This window comes from Myotis myotis, unplaced genomic scaffold (genome assembly GCF_014108235.1).
Source record: "Myotis myotis isolate mMyoMyo1 unplaced genomic scaffold, mMyoMyo1.p scaffold_m19_p_3, whole genome shotgun sequence".
In the NCBI taxonomy this organism is placed as follows: domain Eukaryota; kingdom Metazoa; phylum Chordata; class Mammalia; order Chiroptera; family Vespertilionidae; genus Myotis; species Myotis myotis.
Genome location: NW_023416335.1, coordinates 203,250,610 through 203,273,670, shown reverse-complemented (window position 1 = coordinate 203,273,670; position 23,061 = coordinate 203,250,610). Strand labels below are relative to the sequence as shown.

General features: G+C 50.5%; 1 protein-coding gene across 2 annotated transcripts in view; it reads left to right on the top strand.

Moving 5' to 3' along the window:
- The window catches only part of SYN3 (synapsin III), a 388,952-nt gene extending 367,979 nt beyond the window's left edge, over positions 1 to 20,973 (top strand). Inside the window, exons 9-14 of one of the 2 annotated variants that reach the window (XM_036297700.1) lie at positions 2,751 to 2,825; positions 5,054 to 5,156; positions 9,774 to 9,908; positions 10,761 to 10,848; positions 16,256 to 16,547; positions 18,186 to 20,973. In XM_036297700.1, the coding sequence (XP_036153593.1) occupies positions 2,751 to 2,825; positions 5,054 to 5,156; positions 9,774 to 9,908; positions 10,761 to 10,848; positions 16,256 to 16,547; positions 18,186 to 18,318 (826 nt within the window). In that variant the 3' untranslated portion in view covers positions 18,319 to 20,973. The remainder of the gene's footprint in view (positions 1 to 2,750; positions 2,826 to 5,053; positions 5,157 to 9,773; positions 9,909 to 10,760; positions 10,849 to 16,255; positions 16,548 to 18,185) is intronic. The other variant, XM_036297699.1, reaches the window with a different exon arrangement.
- Positions 20,974 to 23,061: the final 2,088 nt, after the last annotated feature.

The window sequence follows — 23,061 nt, the reverse complement described above, 5'->3', positions numbered from 1 at the left end:
CCGGCCTTTCTTCCCTGACAGCCCCAATTTGTCATTCGTTACGGCGTTTCCTGGACCCTGAGCTGGCCCACATCCCAGGGAGGGGGTTCGTGGCAGACCTCAGGGGAGGACATCCTCTCCGCCCTTGCCCGCTCAGCCTCCTCCCTGGCCCACCTGCCGCCCTGCTCTCGGGCCTTTGCTCCTGGAGTGTCATTTTTCCAGGCCTCTCCGCAGAGCTAGGAAAGATACGTGTGTACCTTAACCCACTCCTCACACACCGGTGATCATTTCTATAACATTATCCGTCTGTGTCTAAAGCTAAATGGAGTTCACATTGGTGCCTCCGGCTTCCATCTAGTCCCACAGGGTTCATTTGGCCTTCCCAGATTGCTTATCTAAACGTCCCACTCCAGCAGGGAGTCCTGGCTCCCACCATCCGCCATCTCTGCCCTTACGTGCAAATCCCACTCTACATGCACTTTGCAGAACCAGTGTCCCACAGCCCTATAAGAAACACGTTACCAATTGTGATATAGGGCTTCGTACAGTCCCTTTCGTACTGACTCGCCATCTCCACTCATTGCCAAGGTGACTTAGGTCGGCTCCTCCATCCCCGGCCCCACCTTCCTCCATGAGGGGGTCAGTGTCATACATTTGCAACCTGGACAGACAGACCCTTTTGTCACAGTCTAGGCTCCATCATGCATGCCAGTAGCTGGATCACATTAGGGCCAACTGACTCTTTCCCCCAAGCCAGCCATAGGCTCTGCCATGGCGAGTCGTAGTTCAGAGCATGGAATTTCTCAGATATGGTTTGGTGGCTCTGCCACTAAGTGGGAATGATGATAAAATAATATCCGTCTTGTTAGGTTCCGTGAGGCTGAAAGAAGCCAGTGCTTATAAAGCCCTTAGACCCGTGTCTCACACATAGAAAGCACTCATTAAATATCAACTCTCACCATCATTATCTTCTTGGAAGGAGAGCGGTCTGGCTCTGTTCCTGCTGCCTCTGGCATTTGAATGCCTTCTCTCATTTCCACTCACTGAGAAATCATAGTAGCGCCCATTGTACTAAAAGATTTGGGGGGCAGATTTCCTTTAATCCACACAGTACCCTGGAAGGATGGTACTTTAATGATTCCCATTTTACAATGAGATAATAAAGACGCGGGGATGCTGACCATAGTTATACAGCTAGAGAATGCAGGGACCAAGGTTCAAACTCACATCCGTCTGACCCGAGTCAGTTCTGCCTCCTCTTACCCCAGGATAGATCCCACGATAGCAATCCCTACTCATCCTCCAGACACATCCCACTGGCTACCTTCCGCGGTCACAGGAAGAGACTCTGGTTTGGTCGTGGCTTCCCCAGAGCGCCTCTCTCCTTGTGTAGATCGATAGCCCCACCAAGCCTAGCCTCTGGTTTTAGACTAGTTCCCCCTCTAGGTAGTGAGCAGCCTGAGGAGGAGTCACCTCTGTACACCCAGACCACTTCCCAGGACACAGGATGGCCCAGTGAGTCTTTGCCAAATTGAATGGAGTTCAGTTGAGCTGAACTGAATGAAACTGAACTGATGTGAACCTTATCGATGTCTCTGTTTATCGATGCCCCTTGGTCATTATGACTCCCATTGGCCGCCATCTAGTCTTTTCTGTACTCTTTTCTCATTTAGGACATATTTTGTAGCAATTCCACCCCCACCACCACCCCCCACCATCATCCTTTAGTCCCCACCACCTGCCTGCCCTTGGCCATAAAACAAATAGCTTTACCTCTGCCACTTTGTTTATAGCCATTCCATCTTTGCTGAGTACACATGAACCACTGGACAAGGTTTGTCTGCATTCTGCACACACAGTCCCTTCCTCATCTGCTCCATGCCAGGTCCCACTGGACATTAGGGGACGAGTTAACGTGTCCCCTGTAAAGCAGTCATTACAGGTGAGAGAGCATTACTAAACACTGGTACAGGTGTAGTGCAGGAGGGTCTACTCTTGTTGGGGAAGGTGGGCTGCCAGGAAGTCACATTTCAGGCGAAACTGAAGGATGAGTAGGACTTAGGGCGGCAAGGATGGAGACAAAGACTGGACCAGGCAAAGGAAAGGAGATGTGTGGAGGCCTGGACGTAGGAAAGAGCCATGGGCATGGGAGCACCCAAAGGGAGGTCAGGTGTTGCCGGGCAGAAAAGACAAGGGAACTGAGAGGGTGATGAGGCCAGAAGGCCCTCCTGGTCTTCACGATGGAAGAGTAATCACTCCTCTCCATGGGTCGCTTTCCCTACATTTGGGGGCTGTGAGAAAATCCCAGAATCCCCAGGGGTTATGCTGGCCTAGTTCTCAAAAAAGAGGCCAAAGTTTGGGGGATTTCATTAGATTGTGTAGACATTTTTTAAATTTAATTATTAAAATTCAAAGGTAGCTTTGGAAAAGATACTAAGATCCAAGAAATACCCAAAATGCCAAGGTTGTGAGTTTGATCCCCTATCAGGGCACATACAAGAATCAACCAGTGAATGTACAAATAAGTAGAATAACAAATCTATGTCTCTCTTGCGCGTTCTTTCTCTCTCTCTAAAAAAGAATCAGTTAAAATTGTTTTTTAAAAGATCCAAGAAATAAGGCAATCCACATAAAAGATAAAGTTGAGGACAGCATGTGTCCCTAAGAATACATCTCATAATGAGAGCCTCCTGACAGCCAAAGCAAAGAAGGAAAGCAGATCAGGGGGACATGTCCCTAACGCCCTCACTGTGTTATTTGTTCTGCTACAGGAGAACCTCCATCTCTGGCAATTGGAAGGCCAACACAGGCTCTGCCATGCTGGAGCAGGTGGCCATGACAGAGAGGTGAGAAACGAAGAAGGTGATTAGGGGGAAGCCACAGCCGTGGCGGGAGATGGGTGAGGAATACAACAGGAAGCTGAGGCTGCAAGGGGGAAAGGCTCACCCAAAATTATAGAGGGAACTGACAGCAAGAATTCAGGTAACTCACCTGGCTGGTGTGGCTCAGTGGTTGAACGTCAACCCATGAACCAGAAGGTCACGGTTCAATTCCTGGTCAGGTCACATGCCTGGGTTACTGGCTCTATCCCCGGTGGGGGGTGTGCAGGAGGCAATGGATCGATGATTCTCTCTCATTGATGTTCCTAACTCCTTCTCCCTTCCTCTCTCTGAAATAAATAAAATTAAAAATTAAAAAAAAGCGTCCAGATCACTGGTCTCCCACGCTGAGGGAGAGGAGGTCCTAACGTTCTGACTGAGAGGCAGGGTGTCTCTGTGGCCTGTGGAATCAAACAGGATCTGGGTTTGGAAGCCAGCACATACTTATTACCCTCTCTGACCCTCAGTCTCCTCATCAGTAAAATGGGTTAAACCTTCCTGATAGAGTTGTTGTGGGGGTTAGAAAGAATGAGGAGTCAACCCCCCACAGAATGCCTGGCACATAGTAGGAGCTTAGTAGACATAGTTTTCATCCTTCCTTTTACTTCTATGATCTCACATGCTACAGTTTACGGAAAGAATTGAACTAGGAGCCAGGAGATCTGGCCAATCTGGGCTCTAATACCATCTTACTGTGTGACCTGGCCATGCCGCTCTCCCTCTCTGGGCCTCAGTGGGCATTAGCAGATACGATGAGAGAGTTGTGCTAAGAGCACTTGAGCCATGATCTCTCCTCATTCCAGGCCTATGGCTCAGAGACACAAATAGATCTCGGAGTAGGCGTGCCCCGTGTGACCCTGGAGAGTGGGGTGAGAAGCAAGAACATTGACACAAAGTCCCCTGTGACTCCCAAATCCAGCCACCACAGGGGAAGCCAAGTGCAAGCCGGGGAAAATGTCTCAGATACAACCATCCCCTTGTTGCAGGGGCAGAGTCCAGCAGGAACTCTTTCCCCTGCAAAGCAAACTGGCCTCTCAGCCATCAAGTGGCTGGAAAGGGAACAAAAGCAGCAGGTCCAGAGGGCCAGGCCCCTGGCCCGGAGCAGCCTGCTGGGCTCCCTCACATGCCCGCCCCAGGCTCAGGGCAGAATATGCTCTTTGTCCCCCTGCAGGCTCTTGTCTAGCCTGGTCCCTGGAGCTGGGAGGGCGGCCTGGGAGGTTTCTGAAGCCCTCCAAGCAGCTTTCCCAAGGGAAAAGGGCTGCTGGGGTGGCTGGGTGTCCAGAATGGATCTGGGTGGGGGCAGGGAAAGCTCTCCATTACTGTGGAGCCAGCAAAGTTCCAGGTGGGACTGGGGGGATTTCTCCCAACTCTTATTGTTGCTTCCCCAACCCCCCTCATCATTCCTCTCTCCTGCCTGCCTGGCTCTCTTTCTTTCTCTCTCTCTCTCTCTCTCTCTCTCTCTCTCTCTCTCTCTCTCTCTCTCTCTCTGTCCATCTATTTCTCCACCTTTAAAATTTTTTTTACCACTCTGTCTCTCCCACTGCCTTTCTCTGTGTCTCTGTCTCTTCTGTCTCTCTTGCCATATGTCTGTTGTTTTTCTTTCTTTTTTTTTAATATATTTTATTGATTTTTTACAGAGAGGAAGGGAGAGGGATAGAGAGTTAGAAACATCGATGAGAGAGAAACATTGATCAGCTGCCTCCTGCACACCTCCTACTGGGGATGTGCCCGCAACCAAGGTACATGCCCTTGACCAGAATCGAACCTGGGACCCTTCAGTCTGCAGGCCGACGCGCTATCCACTGAGCCAAACCGGTTAGGGCTGTTTTTCTTAATATATACTTTTTATTAACCTCAGAGAGAGAGAGAGAGAGAGAGAGAGAGAGAGAGAGAGAGACATCAACAATGAGAATCATTGATTGGCTGCCTCCTGCATGCCCCACACTGCAACCCAGGCATGTGCCTTGACCTGGAATTGAGTGCATAGGTCATAGGTCAACGCTCAACCACTGAGCCACACTAGCCAGGCTGTCTGTTATTTCTTACCATATCTCTCCATCTCTGAATGGGCCTGTGCCACTGTCTCTCTCCCTGTTTTTCTGTGTGTCTTTCGCTTTGTCTTCATCTCTCTCCCTCTGCTTCCCTTCCCAGCCCTCTGCGCCCCACGCTCACTCACTGTCGATCCATCCCTGCAGGTACAGGCTGTGGGTGGATAGCTGCTCAGAAATGTTTGGCGGCCTGGACATCTGCGCGGTCAAGGCCGTCCACAGCAAGGATGGCAGAGATTACATCATCGAGGTGAGGGCGGCAGCAGAGGTGCTCCTGGCCCGGCCCAGCCGCCCGGCAGGCTGCGGAGCGGAGGGCTCCAGGTGTGGTCCCGGCATGGCCAGCCGCCCGACTCACGGCCTGGGCACCTGCAGCCTCACACCCCCCCACCCCCATCCCCAGCTGCATCTCAAGCCTGTGCCCGGGGCCTCTGCGCTGGGCCCCCACAGCCCCGGCATGCGGTCTGCCGGCACCGCTGACCCGTGGGCCCACGGGAGGCGGGAACATCAGGCTACGGGGGCAGGTTCTCTCCCATCGGGCCGCGGACATGTTCTCAGTGTCCAGCTGTGTAGTCGCCATGCAGCGTTCCCATCGCCTGTTCACTCGGTAAACATATACTCGGGGGTCAGGGGCCAGGGACGGCGGCTCTGGGGACACAAACCGACACCGGGTGTGCGGCTGGCAGGGAAGGAGGACGATAAACAAGCGGCGGGGCGCCAACGGGTAGGAGAGGGGACACCGTTGTGCAAGCGTGTGAACGGAGGGAAAGCTGTTGGGACATTAATTGTAAGACAGAAGCCCGAGAGGGGCCGTGGGTCCTAGAATCCCTCCCACAAACCCCTGCGGTCCTCCAAGACCATCACCACATGCCTTCCCCCAGCTTCCCCTCCGTGCTTCTCCCATCCCACAATCCCCTTTACCACCCACAATCCCACAAGCCTCCTCTCTCCTGACTCCTCCCACGTCTCTCGTGCTCCCACAATCCCCCTCTACCACCCACAATCCCACAATCCTCCTCTCTCCTGACTCCTCCCACGTCTCTCATGCTCCCACAATCCCCCTCTACCATCCACAATCCCACAATCCCCCTCCTCCGACTCCTCTCATGTCCCTCCTGTTCCCACAATCCTCCACTCCTCGACTTCCCCGCTCTCGTGTCTCCCCCTAATCCCCCACAATCCCCCCTCCTCCACATGCCTCATCCAGCTCTCGCTCTCCTCCCACTCCTCCTCTACTCCCACAATCCCCTCTCCCTACCACCACAATCCCACAATCCTCCTCTACCATCCACAATCCCACAATCCTCCTCTACCACCCACAATCCCACAGTCCTCCTCTACCATCCACAATCCCACAATCCTCCTCTACCACCCACAATCCCACAATCCCTCTCTACCATCCACAATCCCACAATCCCCCTCTCCTCCGACTCCTCCCCTGGCTCTCCTGCTCCCACAGTGTTTCTCTGCCCCCCACTCCCCTGCCCGGCGCCCTCCCCACCAGAGCTCATGCGTCCACTGCTTTCCCCTGAGAATGCCCTTTGGCCTCAGCGCTCCCTTCTCTCCCACCTCATGCCGCGCTCGCCCCTCCTTCGAAAGCACCTTCGCAGACGCCCACCCCTGGGGCTGCTCACAGGGCAGCAGGGAGGCCCGAGCTGACCCAAGGCCAGGACAGGAGAGGGAGCCCCGCCCCGCCCAACTGGGGGCTGCGGCTGCTGATGGGAAGCACGTGGCCTGCAGGACCAGCTGCTCGTGGCCAGGAGACCGCGGGAGCGCTGGTCCTCCCGGCCTGGTGTCCGCCACTCCCTGGGCCCACAGCGAGCAGGACTAGGTCGGTGCCTTGATGGGTGGGAGCCCTGCTGCTCTCCCCCAGCTGTGCCGGATGTCGCCCTGCCCAGGGAGTGGCTGCCCTCGGAGGTGAAGGGAGGAAGCGCCCACGAGGAGCTGTGTGTGTAAGTGTAAGTGCAGGCCTCCCCTGGGAAACAGCTCCCCTCGGGTCCAGGAACGGCTTCCCTCTGGCTGCCTCCACACCTGACAGCCCCCCAGTGGCGCCTCTCGGGGGGGGGGACATTGAAGGTGCAGAAGTACCGGCCTGCACACTGGCTCCCAGGCCAGAGCCACGCGGCTCCAGGGGCAGCGGGTCCCCTGCCTGCTGAGATGCCCGGCGAGCTGCAGACCCAGGTTGGCCCCCGGGCCCTCCTGCAGCCCTTGAGACCCCCTCCTGGCCCTCCAGCCTCTGCATCTCCTCCGGGGACCACCAGACATGAACTCAGGTTCGGCGCACACACAGTGTTCATGCCTTCACCACCGAACCCCGATCCTGGGTGCCAGCCCTGAGCCAGGTGGTGGGGACACGGCGGGAGCGCTGCCCCCTGAGCTCCCATCCAGACAGGGGTGAGGACTCCTGGCCTGCGCGCCCCTCCACCCTGTGAGTTAGTCCCTTCGCTGCCTTAGCATTCTCTCTGCCCTAAAGCGCCTGCCTCTCTGTTTCCTCAACTTCCGCCCTTAGGGGGAAAAACGTGCACTCTGGGCCCAGGCTCCCAGCCTCCGGACATTCAGGCTGGTCAGAGATGAAGACCTTTCCCATTTACCCAAAAAATCACAACAGTGAGTTTGGACTTTAAAAAAAAACAAGAAAACAACTTTTCAAAACTGTTCCAAAAGGAAAAAAAGATGGCTTTTCAGATTGTTGTTTTTTTTCTCTGAGAAACATTGCAGGGTTGTTTCCCTTGGTCTGAGTTTAGGGTGGGGTCAAGGGAGATGGGGAGTCTGCTACCAGGAAGGTAAAAGGTGTTTTTCCCCAGATCCAAAAATACGGTTCCCTTCAGCCACCTCTGTGGTGAGAACATAAGCTCTGTGTGGTGCGTTTTGTGAAGATCCTCACAGTGAAATACTCGAGGGAAAGACCCTTGAACTTGTCCCCCGTGACCTGTCCAGGGAATGACATTGCTCACTGGAAAAACGTTTCCCCCGGGAGACCAGTGTCCACTTCCTTTGGCTGTGTCCACCCTGGGGATTCCAGAATGTTCTGATCCCAGGTTCCTGTGGGGGCTGTTTTCCACTACAGGGAATGTAGGAAACAGAAACAGGTGGGCAGGGGCCGGGGGAGAAGGGACAGGCCTGTGCCCATTTAGACAGACTTCACAGTTAAAACTCAGCTCATCCCACGCCGACCGAGACACTGTCCACGTGCCAGGCATTGAATCTGGGGTACCAAGGACCCACGCCCAAACCGGGAGGAGCTCACTCACAACCAGGTTAGAATCAGCACGCACAACTGTGAGCTTCCCAGCTTCCAACTACAGTGGGTGCTTTAGACGCACAGACCTCGACAAGCCTCAGCTGCAAGGGTCTTCACAGCTGCCCAGGCCCCGCAGTTTACAGGTGATTAGATCAGTGGGCCACAGCCAGTCCGGAGCGGGACCTAAGCCTGGAACTCAGGTTTCCTGTTCCCAGTTTTTACCACCGAGAGCTGTTCCAGTGCTTAGGGAGAGAGAAAAGGACCTCGGTTTGCTGGCCATGTGTCCTTGAACTTGCCACATCTTTGACCCTCTGTTTCCTTATGTTTAAGCTGAGGATAATAATAATAATAATAATAGTGCCTCACAGAGCTATTCTGAGGTTTGTGTGAGAGCCGCCACACCCAGTGCTGAGTACAGTGCCTGGCACATGGTAAGGGCTCAATAAATTATAGCACTTATTCGTGTCCTTATCATTATGAGCTGGACTTTTCCTGCCTCCATCAACAGGTAAGCAGTGAGGGTGTACCTGTGTAGCAGGACACAGGGCCCAACCCTGATGTTACTGGGGAGACACCAGTAAACAGGACATGACATGCTGTGGGGTAAGCTCTCCAGTGGGATGACCGAAGCGAGGCTAGCAGGAGGACATGGGATAGGTGGCTTCTCGGAGCTCGCTCACCCAGAGAGGGCTTCCCAGAGGAAGGCTAGGCAGGTGTTTCCTGAAGGTGAGAACCAGGGGAAGAGTGAGCTGAGGGAATGACGGGCACAAGGACTCGGGTAGGAGAGAGAACCTGGTGAGTCCAGAGCTTGGGGAAAGGGGAAACCAGACAGTGATTTTGATGGAGGTTCGGTGGGTGAAGAGGGCTGGACAGGAGTGGAGGAGTAGAGAGGACCTACCAAGGCCTCACTCCCCTTCAAGACCTACAGCTGCTCATGCCTGGGGAGCCACCTGGATGTTGGGCCTGCTGGTATGTGACTTTGGGCAAGTCCCTGTACACTTCCGGGCCTTGGTTTCACAGCTTCAAAAATAGCAGGATGGGTAAATCTGATCTCGCAGGCCCCTCCAAAAATACGTGCTTTGTCTCCTTTGAGAAACAGCCCACTCCCTGCGGGATGAGTTTCACGCCAGGCTTCTGTTCCTCCAGAGCCCAGAGAAAAGGCCTTTCCTCTTCCCTCTTCTTCCTGAACCCGGGGTCAGCTCAACCCGTGTCATTTTTTTTATTTTTTGGTCATAATCGAACCCACACTTCACTGCTTCTGGCTTTGTGGAAAGCCTTGACCTTGGGCCAAAGTTCAGGAAGCCAGCCCTGACCTTGGGAAAAGAGGGGGTGGAGACCAGTTCCCCAAAGAAAAGAGCAGAAAAGGTCAGCGAAGGCTCCAGGCCCTCAGTCACGTTTCTGTAGTCCAGCGAATGTAGGCTGAACTGAACTGAATGCAGGGAGTTGGTTTACCAAACATGTTTAGGCAACTGCATGTCTCCAGGGGGTGGTTCCCAGCTGGAGGCGCTGGGCTGGGTGTTTGCATGGAGAACATCGCCATCTAGTGGTCAATTCTGTTTTGCGCGCTGAGCCCGCTCTCCTTCCTGCTACTCTGGCATGGGTGTCCCTCAGGTGTCATTTCTCCTGCAGGTGATGGACAGCTCAATGCCTCTGATTGGAGAGCATGTGGAAGAGGACAAGCAGCTGATGGCCGACCTTGTTGTCTCCAAAATGAGCCAATTCCTGATGCCAGGGGCCACAGTGCCCTCACCCCTGAGGCCTTGGGTAAGGTCCTCAGAAACAAAGGAGACTGTGTTGCCATCAGAAATGCCAGTCTGTCTGAGAATGGGAGGCCTCTGGATCCAAAGGAGATACCCCCAGGAAGGAACCAGCATAGGGAGAAAGGAATGGGTTGTGGACGGAGGCTGGACATGGGGCACAGCTTCTACACCCTGCTCCTGACGGGGGGGTTGGGGAGCTCCAAGGGGCCCTTCGTCCCTCCATCCTGGGGAGAAAAACCTCGCCTCAAATGGGCTTGGGGGTCTGTGGGCAGAGATTATTGTGAGAAGTCAGTTGCCCCTTCTGTGCCCTCCATCCTGGACCTGAGCAAGGGGCAGGGTGTGTGTGTGTGCATGTGGGTGTACACACATGCCCTTTGTGTGATCTCAGCACACTCAATAGAGACTATTGTGTCTTCCGTTTCCCCATCCCCCAACCTGACAAGCTCCCACAGAGCTCCCCTCCACAGTCCTCACCATGGATTACCAGGTCATTCTCCAAAGAATTTGCTAGTTTCCCAGCTTTCTGGAAAAACAAGTGTCGAAACCAGCTCCCCCCTTTGCCCACAAAATCTTGAATCTGTGATAACAGGCATGGGAATCATGGTTATCCTTGAAGGGGTTGCTGGCGGGGAGGGGCTCAGAGCAGCCTTCTCCACAAACGTTCCGTCCTGACCTGGGTGGTGGTCACGAGGGTGTCGACACATGTAAAAGTTCACTGTGTTGCACACTTGAAAATTGCACTTTATGTAAGTTTGACCTCAGTGATGAAAAGATCTTTGTAAACTCTGTCCTCCCGCCCAGGAGGTAAATGGCTATGGTGATCACAACAGGCTTCTCTCCTCTTCTCCTGCTCTAGGCTCCACAGACTAAACCAGCAAAATCCCCTGGGACAGCCCAGCTGGGACCTCCACTGGGACAGCCCCAGCCACGCCCACCCACGCAAGGTAGGACCACTGACAAGCCACCCAGAGAAAGCGTCCAGCAAGGGTGTGGAAAGGCACTGAGGGGTCTGTGCATGATGGCCAGGAGACAGGCTGGAAAAGCCATCTAATCCTCTAGCCCAGACTCTGTGCCCTTACTCTGTACGTGGAATGAATGAGACTGTGAGGTTTGCCACCCCACAGAGTCAGGAGAGAAGGATGGAAAGACAAGGTAAGTTTATTAAGTGCCTAGTATGTGCCAGGCACTGTGCTAGGGACTCCCCCATCTGTTTTCTCATTGTTGGCCTCCCAGTCACTCCAAGGGGAAAACATCAGTGTTTTCTATTTGCAGAGGTAGATTTTGAGGCCTTGTCCAAGGACAGATCTCAAGAAAGTGGCAGGTTGACAAGTCTGCGGTTTCAGATCTTCTAGAAAGTGTCTTGTTTCCCAGCCACCAGTGGTGCCTGACCATAGATACATGAGCCAACCAGCCAGCGTGAGAAAGAAAGAAAAAGGGAACGTTATATATAACCTTGTCGGTTGAAATTGTTCTCAGAAAATAGTGCGGCGTTACTGTTTAAATGACACCATGTATTAAGGAATGGAAAAACTACTGATGGCACGATGAAAAGAAATCATAGCAGTAACTTCCCTCCAGAATGCCAGCTGCTGGGTGTCCTCACCCACAGGCCCGGGAGGAAGTCTGCCCCAGGTCCCTCTTGGCACACTTGCTGCACTGGTGCCGGCTTGGGGCTCCAGAGCAGTGTTGCATCAAGAAGCCAGGTCAGGCAGTTTTACAACCATCTTTGAAGGCCCTGCTGTAAAACCTTTTGGAAAGAAAGCATTACCTCCCTGGCCAGGGTCCCAGTTGATTGGAGCATCGGCCCCCACACCAAAAGGTTGTGGGTTTGATTCTCAGTCCAGACACATACCTAGGTTTCAGTTTCAATCCCTGGTCAGGGCACATAGGAGAGGCCACCAGTCGATGTGTCTCTCTCACATCAGTGTTTCTCTTTCTCTCTCTCTCTTTCCCTGAAAAAACAAACAAACAAAAAAAACAATAAAAACATATCCTTGGGTGAGGATTAAAAAAAAAAAAAAGAATCCTTCTTTAGGCAAGTTGCATCCCCCCTCTGAGCCTCAGGTTCCCCAATGTTAAAGGAGGATATTACAGCTGTCCTGTCTAGTGATGGGGAGTTGTCCATGAGATGATGCAGGTGAAGCAGTTAGCAAGGCCTCCGGGTTCAGCACAAGGTGGTGCTTGGTAGGTGTTAGCACCTAATAGCTGACTGCTAATAACAACTTATATAACTTTTACTCCTAAAAACTTACTATTAATAACTTGTATCTTACAAACAATTGTAATATACATGTTGTTCTTAAAGATTATCATTAACAATCCTTATAATTAAAGCAGCCCAGCCTGGCGATAGGTTCTAAGTTATAAATGTTCAGAAACGTCATCTTCGTCACCCTGCCAGGCTCCTGGCTGTGCCTGCCCTACCCTCTCCGTTTCCCACCCGGCCTCGGGGCTGACGTTTTACAACACATTTGAACAGAGCACTTTTAAAACAGTGAGCCACTGTACTCTGGTTTCCTCCTGGGCCCAGAGTAGAGACATGCTCAATAAAGAGAGATTATTTTAAGGGACATGAGGCTAAACACACTTTTAGTGAATTGAAAAACTGTCCACTTAAAACCAATTAAGATAATTAAAGAAAATGCTCATTGAATTAGCATTCAGATTAAAAATAACAAGGCTAATTTAAAAACAATGCTCTCATTGAGTTCCCGAAATAACAAGATCACATTATAACTTGTTTTTGAACTCACCGTGTGTTTTCAACGCAGTAAAAGTGAAGTTTTCTTCAAATAAGCCTTATCATTTTTCAGCACCAATCCTGTGCTTAGGCAAATATTTTATATATGTAAGATAATATTTTTTGTGTGGGTGCAAATAAAAATAGTGAATTGTTTGCTTTGCCAAGAAGCTGAAAGAAATAACTATAGTGTCTCTTGATGTGTCCCAGGAGTATAATAGAGACTCAACAAATACTTAATAAATGAATCAGCAAGCATCCAGATTTGCCAAGATATTATCAGCGGGGGTGGAGGGCAGGAGACTGAAGATAAAAGTAGAAAACAGATGTTTTCTTTGAGCTGCAGTAGGTCTAACACAAAAAACAGCATTTTACAATCAGGAGCTTTTACATCAACGTGTAGATTTGCAGCTTCTCTTGACTGCAGGAGCCCTAGGAACAATGGGGCTGGATTCCTCAGAGCAGCCGCCCTGACCGTTAGTCACAGCTACTCCCTGGGCAGGGCAGGGGCTCACCGTGAGCCTCAAGCCCTCCTTCTCCCTGTTGTCACTGCACCTCTTTAGAGAACTGGGTCTCTGAACGATATTTCTACCTAAAGTGGAAAAAAATTTAAAGCCACATGATTTTTCTGAGGCTCGCCAGCTTTATGTACCTGCCCGGCCCTGAAGGTGTTAGTTTTGAGATCAATGGGTCTTCCAATCTGCTGGGACATAGAGTGGTGAAAGAGGTCAAGACTGAATCAAAGCCACGTGGACCCGTTGCTAGATTGTTGCTGCCATTCCATTCAACTGAGAACGTGTTGTGCAGACTCACAGAAGAGTTCCAGTTGGGAGGGATGTTTGGTGGCCAGTCCAATGACCTCATTTTATAAAGGAGGCTCCGACGCCCAGAGAGATGTGACTGACACAGTTACACAGCAGATTAATGGCAAGGCTTGACTCAGGACCTGGGGCCCCTGAGGCCAGTATGATGTCAGGGCCACCAGACATGCAGGCCTTGCCCTCTGCAAAGGTGACCAGCTGAGATGACATCTGAGGGGGAGGTCGGCTGAAATCTAGTCCTTGCTCCCCATGAACCTGGCTCAGAGCTGCCTCCACTGGAGGAAGCCACCTTTTCTCAATTTGTACAAAGATATGAGGACTCAAGGCAGCCTGTGTGGTATAAGTAAAAATAACAATAAAAAAAAGAAAGGGAGGGAGGGAAGGAGGATGCAAAACAGGACTTTTGAGTTGAGTCAAAAAGACTCAAAAAGTTTGAATCTTGGCTCTTCCCTTGACTCTGATACCTTGAGCAAGTCAGAGTATATCTGGGACTCAGTTTCTTTGTAAAAATGGGGGTGTTAATAATATCTAACATGCCCTGACTGCTGTGGCTGAGTGGGTTGAGCGTCGTCCCATGCACTGAAAGGTCCCCAGGTCGATTCCCAGTCAGGGCACCAGAATTTGCAGTGTGTAGCAACAAAAAATAATAATGCCTACTCCTCAGAGCTGTTGTGAGGATGCCCACGGCCAGAGACACAATTGGTGGTCAGTAGAGTAGAAGCCATGTTTTAAAAGGGCCACAGAGATGGGCTGCAGGCCCTTTTAACTCTCCGTCTCCTGCCCTCACAAAGCGTGGTGAGCATCACAAGGGGCAGCCCCTCTCCCAGAGCAGGTGGAGCCAGGGAGAGGAGCAGCAGGCAGCCAGCACACACAGTGGTCCTGACGCCCCGGGCTGGAGGTGAGGAGAGTGCACCTGGCGTGGGGCCTCCAAATGCCAAAGTCACCTCTGGGTGCCTGAGACATCCCCCAGCTTGTAGGTGACTATATGCTCTGTACGGTAACAGGGAGAAGTCAGGATTCCCTGTGAGCTCTATGGCTACTCCTCCTAGTTATGACACCTAATGAGCCTCGGTTTCCACCTGGATGGGGTGAAAAGAATGGTCCCTTTCCCGCTCCCGGGATGGTATCTACAGGCATTCACAATGGTCCAGTGTCTACATCAGGGGTCCTCAAACTTTTTAAACAGAGGGCCAGTTCACTGTCCCTCAGACCGTTGGAGGGCCAGACTATAGTTTTAAAAAAAACTATGAACAAATTCCTATGCACACTGCACATATCTTATTTTGAAGTAAAAAAACAAAACGGGAACAAATACAGTATTTGTATTTGCATGTGGCCCGCAGGCCGTAGTTTGAGGACCCCTGGCCTACATACTGTTGGAGGCTGTGCTGCAATACAGCCTCTGACAAAATTAGGCGCCCATGCCCCTGGTACCAGTAACAGAATTATTCACCTTCGTACCAAAAAGGTTGGAAAATACCAGAGTCTGCATGTGGCCTGTCCCCAGACAACTCCGGGAAGTCGTGCTGTAGGATGTAACGTTGTAGTGAATTTGTCTAACACGAAAAACATGTCAGTTGGGCCTACTGTGGACCCAGGTGCTAAATGTGTCCCCAACAGGGGACAGGGGCAGGTGTGCTTTCTTAGGAGCAGAAAATCATCAAAGTGTTAAAGGCACAAGCACAGACTCAACTAAATTTTAACAATGAAACTCTTTTTGAGTAATAAAAAGAATGAAAAGGCTTGTTCTGTTAAAAATAATAAAATAATAATAATAATAATAATAATAATAATAATGGCATCTTCCCTACCAGCCTCCCTAGAGCAAACGCTACATTGCTTTTGAAAGTCCTTGGAAAAGTGGAGAGAGCTGTTCAAAAGAAAGGGATCATTATTTCATTTCCAAAGTGACCCACCTTCAGTGTGGAAAGTATCAGTGAGCAAAGGAAGAAAATTAAACCCCTTCACAACCCCAGCACTTTTGTAATCACAGACCCTGCCTGTTCAATCGGCTCGGCTGCCGTAACAGAATACCCGAGACTGAGTGGCTTCAACAGCAAACGCGTATTTTCTCAGGCTGAAGTCCAAGGCCAAGGTGCCCACCGGGTTGAAACTTCTCTCCATGGCTTGCAGACAGCTGCCTCTCACTGTCTTTACATGGCCTTTCCTGTGTGTGTCTGCCCCTGGTGTCTCTTCTTATAAGGACGCGGGTCCTGTTGGGTTAGGGCCCCACCCTTATGGCCTCATTTAACAATAATGACTTCCTTTGAAGTCCCTATCTCCAAAAACAGTCACATTGAGTATAGGACTTCAAAATATGAGTTTGGAGGGGTGTACACAGTTCAGTCTGACCTACTGTATCAGAATCTTCATTTTGACAGGATCCCTCCAGGAATTCATGTACACATTAAGGCTTGAGACGCCCTAGTTTTAGTGTTTAACCTTCCCATCTTTCTTTTTTACATAGCTTTACATATATACCAAAATGCAATAAATCTGTATGTACTGTTTCATCAACTGCTTGTTCAGCTTAGCAGTACTTATTTGCATGTATCAACAGTATCCCATTTAATGTCATATTATGTAACATCATACATTATGACCAGAGAATATTCCATTATATGGATGTATCTTAATGTTCCTAATCAATTAGGCATTTATGTTGTTTTTCACTTTTTACTGTTATTTTTTTAAAAAACTGTAATGACCATCCTTGAAACATTTAAGCATTTGTGCACAGCCATGTTATCCTAAGAAAAATTTGAATGTAATAACTTTTGTACCCTGTAGGGGGCCCTCGCCAAGCTCAGTCTCCTCAGCCTTCGAGATCTGGAAGCCCCTCCCAGCAGAGGCTCTCCCCACAAGGCCAGCAGCCCCTGAGCCCCCAGGCGGGATCCCCACAGCAGCAGAGGTCACCAGGTTCTCCACAGCTGCCCCGGGCATCCAGCGGCGGCTCTCCAAGCCAGGCCTCCAAGCCAGGTGCCACCCTCCCCTCACAGCCCCGGCCCCCTGTGCAAGGGCGCAGCACCTCCCAACAGGGTGAAGAGTCCAAGAAGCCAGCACCACCCCACCCCCATCTCAAGTAAGTACCTCCGGATCTGATCGGGAAGGGTATAGGGTGGGGATGGGTGTGGGAGCACTCAGACAAAGGAAGACCCGCTGAGGCCTCACCCAGACTTGAAATGGGAATGAGGAGGCCTAGAGGATGGAACATGGAGGGCAGGTAGGGCCTTGCAAGGTGAGAGTATAGATTAGGCCCTACCATGACCCTTCAGATACATACATGTATCCGTTATCTCATGCTGCATAACAAGCCACCCCAAAACTTAGAGGCTTAAGGTAAAACCATTTTCTTGGTTCAAAATTCCTCAGTTCAGCAGTTTGTTCAGAGTTTGGCTCAGCTGGGAGGTTCTTCTGCAGGTGCCTCCTGGAGAGTTGCCAGATAAAATACAGGATGCCCAGTTAGATTTGAATTTCAGATAAACCACGAGTAATCTTGAGTATAAGTATGCCCTCACATATTGCATGGGATGTAGCTATACTAAAAAGTATTTGTTTCTCATCGGAAATTCAGATTTAAGCCTGTATTTTTGCCTACTAAATCTAGTAACCCTACCCCTGGGATCACTCATAATGCTGTAGGCATCTGACAGCGTCGCCGGGGCTGGACAGTCACCAGGGCCTCATGCACACATCTGGCACCTGCTGGTTGGCGCTGGCTGCCAGCTGGGCCTCACTTTCCCCACCGGCCGCCTCCAGCGGTCAGGCCGAGCTTCCTCACATGGTAGAATTACATTCCAAAAGGGCACAAGCAGCTCCAGGCCTCTTGAGGAGCAGTCTTAGAAGCTTCACAGTGTCATTTCATTCCATCCCATGCTGTTGGTCAAGGCCAGTTGCATGGCCACGCCCAGACTCGAGGCAGCAAAACAGGCTCTTGATGGGAGGGCCTGCAAATCATAGGGCAGAAGGTGGGTCGCAGGGACGGAGGAATCTGTGCCGTTGTTTCTCGGTCACAGTACACTGTACATTCCGTCTCCTCTCAAGCCCATCTCTTGGCTTGAGGTCAGAAAGAGCGACTCCAAATGTGGGGGTCTTTTGCAAAGTGGCTCCCTTCAACTCCAAACACTAACATTGATTATCATAGTTTTACACTAGTATCTACTACCTCCTTAGTATGTGCCAAGCACTTTAGCTGGTTGGGTGTGTTTTTTAATTCTCACAAGTTCCAACAGGAAGCACCAGGAGCATTCCAAAGGGGGCTGGAATCAGCAGGAAGGGCTTCAGGGATGAGATGGGAATGGAATCCCAGACACAGGCCTCCCAATTCTCAAAGCGCTGGTTAGTATAGGGGAGCAACCACAGCCGGGAGTGGCGACAGCACTTTACAGTTTGCCAGATGGGTTTGCACACACGGGTGGAGAGCAGTGACTGTCTGGTGACGCCTGCTGTCTGAGCAGCCTGGGCTGGTGGACAGACTGTGAGCCTCGGGTGCTCCCGTCACTGGCTGTGAGCCCCAACTTCTATACCTGAAGACGGGCTACCATTAACCACCTTGCAGGCTAAGTCATGTGGGTGTCATATCCAGGATCACACAAGCCTTGGAATGACTCGTGACAATGGGGCTCACCCACCTGGCTTCCAGGCAAGCCCCCCGCCCCCACAACACATTTCCTCAGGAGCCCAGGCCTGGTCGTCCCCAAACTCCCTGCCTTTGTTTCAGCAAATCCCAGTCCCTGACTAACAGCCTCAGCACATCGGACACTTCCCAGCGTGGAACCCCAAGCGAAGACGAGGCCAAGGCCGAAACCATCCGCAACCTGAGGAAGTCTTTTGCCAGCCTGTTCTCTGACTAACGGGGTCCAGCCTGGGAGAGGGTGCTGTTACACTCTCCCCTCTCCCCACTCATCTTCCTTCTCAGCCTTGATTTCTGATGGGAACAGAATGGAGGGCCTGAGACTATACTTTCTAATGCCTCTGACCCAGGAACTGAGTATCTATCTATACGTGTCCCCTTCCCTTCTCCACGACATTCAAGCTTTGTCCGGCTGAGACTGGGCCTTTGAGAGCCTCCAGGTTCCTCAAAACGGGCCTCAATGGTGGACATCCATTACCCCCCTCTCCCCCACAGATGCTTGCTTCCTGGCCACAGATAACCCCGTGAGGTTTCTGTGTGTGGCTAGTTTTCATATCTGTTAGTGTTTTGCTTGCCTTTGGGCAAAGGCCCCCCTAGGCCTGCCCACCTCCATCAAATGCAGACACTGTAGTCGGACCTCAGCAGTATCAGAGGCAATAATCTACTGACAGTGTTTTGCAAACAAAAGGAGAAAAGCCGGGCCAGGGGAGCCTCTCATCCATCTTCCATGCTAGTGTCATCGGAGACCTCACCTGACTTGCAGGCAAGGGCCCATCACAACTGGCCACCGGTGGGATCTTGATGACGAGGGAAAGCCACGTCCTGTGAGACACGTGGGGCCATGGGGCCTTTCAAGTCACAGCAGAGACTCAAGGGGAGACGGTGGGGATGCTGCTCCCACTAGAATAGACAGCCAAGAGCAGAGCACAGGTTCTTTCAGGAATGGTTTCTAGTTCCCAGATGAGGACGATGCCCTCACTTCCCGAAGAAGGAGTTAGGTTAGGGTTTCTCCACCCACTATTACTAGCATACCACCAGGAATTCTCTGTGAATTCCCACCAGGAATGTTGTTTACTCCTCAAGGATTTATGAGGAACCAGAGAGAATCAGATTAATGTCACAGGCTCAGAAAGTTGGGAGGATAATAACCTCCAGTTGGCATTTCACAAACTGCACAGCAAGATGCTGGCAGGTTTCTCCATTACAAAAGGGTCCCATGGCCAACCATGTTGGGGAAACACTGTCTATATTTCTTTTTGAGGTTGGTCATACACATTATACGTCAACGACTCTTGAAATTCCTATGTAAAGACATTAGACTTCGCTGTTTAACCCAAACCTATTTGAACAAGTTGACTGCAGAGCTGGAGAACACAGCCCTCATGCCCTTCCCAGGCTCCTTCCCGTACAGCACACGACTTCCCGTGATCACGGGTCAGGGCTGTCCCACATCACCAAGCACCTGGTGCTAGAAACACTCCTGGTCCAGAACAGAGCCATGTGATCCCTTTGCAGTCCCCGTTGTGACTTGAAACATGCCTTCCCCTCACTATTCACAGGGAAGGGACAGAGGAGGTAAAAATGAAAGTGTCCATGGCCTAGGCCTGCATTCTGAATGAAAGATAGGAAACTTGAGGGCAGGTGTAACACCGCAAAGCCCACCCCCACCATTTTAGGAGCTTAAGAACACAGAAAATACCTGAGGCAATCATCACGCTTATACAGACAAACACTGAAAGAAGTCAATCAATCTCACCCACTTCTCAGTAATAAAATACAGCTTGAAACACACAGCAAAGGGACACTAGGCTGGTTTCTCAAAGTGTGGGCCGTGGCTGTGCACAGCTAGCTTCATCTCAGACCAACGGAGTCAGAATTTCTGGTCGAGACCCAAACCTCTCTTTGTCATCTCCCTGCATGCATGTGGGAGTTAGACTGGCCCCCTGAGCTGAGATGTCTGGGAAAGCTGCTATTGAAGCAGGATTGTGTGGATTCATAACAGACCCAGGTCCCACTCTCGGTGAGCAAAATTAGTGGCTCCATAAACAATGACTGTGGCTTAATTTTCCCATTTTCCTTTATTCTGTCCCTTGTCCATAAAAACATCTCAACATTCAAACTATATCTTCCAGATAGTCCAAGTAGAGTAGCACAAACTCCTTTGTATAGCCATGCACAGATGCTCCATGACATAGCACTAGTTTGTAACCAACACCTAAGGTTCCTGCTGGCCTGTGTATGAAAGTTGAGACCAACAATGGTCTTGTGGAGACCAGAGACCCCCCCAAATGGACTGTTTTCTCACTTTTAACTTTAATAACTGACGTTTTTTTTAAATGGGAAAGGACAAAAAGCAGGGGTGAAGGTAGTCACTGTGGCAATTCTAAAAAGTTGTTGGTTGGTTGGTTGGTTGGCTTTGTTTCACCGTTTTGATTCAAAGAAAGGCTTGCATTCCCCCTCCAAGCTGACTTGGTGAGGCTAAAACATGCCAGATGCATGTGTATTGTGGTGAAGTGCAGCACAAGGAGCAGGGATTTAAACACAGCCTCAACAGACCGCTCCACCAGCCAGACAAAATACCTTCTTCCAGATTGTCCTCGCAGTGTGTGAAAACAGTCCTGTTTGATTAAATGTCAAGTCAGCCTTTCAGGGACATAGACTATACATCATTTCTCCTCCATTAATTCCCTGTGTTCTCTGTCATACGACATTCGCTGCCAACCTTCAGTTCCTGCTCAGGGGCACTTAGTTCTACCTCTCCAACATTTCAGGGGTGACGAGCCTTCACACACGGTAACAAATACAATAGCAAACCCCAAGAGCCCAAACATCAACCACCTGCTGGCAGTTCTCACTTGAATTTGCTAGAAAAGGTTTACAAGGGGAAAGCAAGTTAGTGTAGGTACCTCATCGTGAACGACTAGGTGAATAAAACACAGAGCACTGCTTGATACACAGTAGGTGGTCAGGACATGGTCAGGTTGGAATTAATAAAATGTAAACCTATGTTAAGACTGAAGAAAAACTTTGTTTTATTTTTAAGTGTATCAATGTGAGGAAGTCATTTGCCCAGGAACAGAATCAAACCAGCAGAGAGATTAGTAAACTGAGATAAGCTAAAGAAAATCTATAGCAGTTTTTTACCCTCAGGAAGAGGTTGCAGACTCTAAACTGAGTCTGAAAAGGAATGGGAGCAAGCAGGCTCAGGGGCCACAAGACCACCCCCTGGTGAGCACAGCCCAAAGAGGTGAGTTCCTGGGAGTGGGGGTGGGGGAGATGAGGTGCCATTGTCAGCATCAGTCAGAAGAGGCTGGGGCGAGCAGACCAGGACAACACCAGAGTTTGCACAGAGAAGACCCAGGACCTGGACTCCCATCCTGACCACACCCTGCACAGAGGCCCACAGCAGGGCAGAGCTTTCCATAGCAGAACCCACTGCCCCTCCCTGCACTGGAGCAGCGGAGCTCCCAAAGCAGGTGGTAGCTTGTTCTGTTTTAGAGTTAGCTCAGCATTACAGGTAACGCCAGGATTTCTATTGGAGGAATAGGCCATGGCCTAGGAGCACTTCCACATGTTCCAAATGTTTTATCCTGGAGTGCAGGCTGGCTGGTTACTAAGCTAGCAAGTGTCAAAGCTATCTTTGACTCCTAAGCAGCCACTGATTAAATTCAGGGTTTCACCAATATTTAGGTTCTCAGAGAAGGCGGCACTTGTGGGTTTGGTCAGTGACAAAATGGAAGGTTAGACAAAAAGCAATCAAATCAGTTCATTAATCCAACACAACGCACACAGGGCACAGAAGCTCCCTGTTTCCAGGCAAACACGCAGCCAAACTGATGACATCTCGACACTAGTCCTGTGCCCAGGGCTCTCAAGCAGCAGGCCAAGAAAGGGACATGGCTAGAAACAGTGAGGCATTCCTTAAGGGAAAACCAATCTACAACTAACACCACTCCTACAATGTTTTCCTTTAAAATTTTAAATACCCTTCAATTTTATTCTGATCGGTCCTCCCATTTTTAATTTCAATTTCCAAACTCTCATATTTAATGTATCTACTCTTCATGGTCTTTCACCGAGTCTAGAGAAGAAAGTTAACATTGTCTTGCCTCTCAATATTTCGCTATGGAATAGCAGAAATTTAAGTGCCAGGACCTATTGGGGGATCCCAGGAGACACTGAGATTAAATCTTTATTTCAGGTGACTTACCTAGTACTTCCCAATAATCGTATCCACTCCACATCTAGTCAGCTGGAGACTGTGAAGGAGCATGAACCATGCTTACATGCCCAGCAGAGAAGTGGGACCTGCCGGCGCCTCCTCGAGGAGCTACTGCCCCGGGCAGGAGGAAGGCAAACCTTGACACTGGGCCCTGTGTATAGAGGGCAAAGGGAAACGTGTCCAGCTCCGTCAGAATAAGAATTAGAGATAGATATTAGACTAAGCGGTGATCTCAGGAATTAGAGGCAAGAGTAAGAGGGCAGAACTGTCTTCCTTAAGGAATTATAAAATCTTAAGCTGGAAAGAGAGGATACATTCCATGATTGATTTCCAGTCATGCCAAACCTTATCTTTCATCTGGAACAAAGAAGGGGGTGGGAGGGGAGCAAGCTCCTGTTAAAAATAACTAAAGGGGAGTCACAGAAAGTCGTTGAGACTACAAGCCAATGATATAGAACAGCATCGTACTAAAATGTGTAACCGCAGTGCTCTCAACTGTCTTGTTTCCATTACAATATATCAAAGTGATGTCAGAAAATCAGGGACTGGGCTACCGCCAAACCATGATTTCCTTCTCATTACACACCAGCAATATATAAAGCTCAACAGCCCAGGCTAATGAAAAGAACATAGATTTTACAAGCTTCTAACTATAAATTTAGCTATTCAAGAGGAAAAGCTTTGGGAGTTGTTTTAAGAATAAACTATTGTGAGAGGACTGCAAATTTAGGCATATGGCAC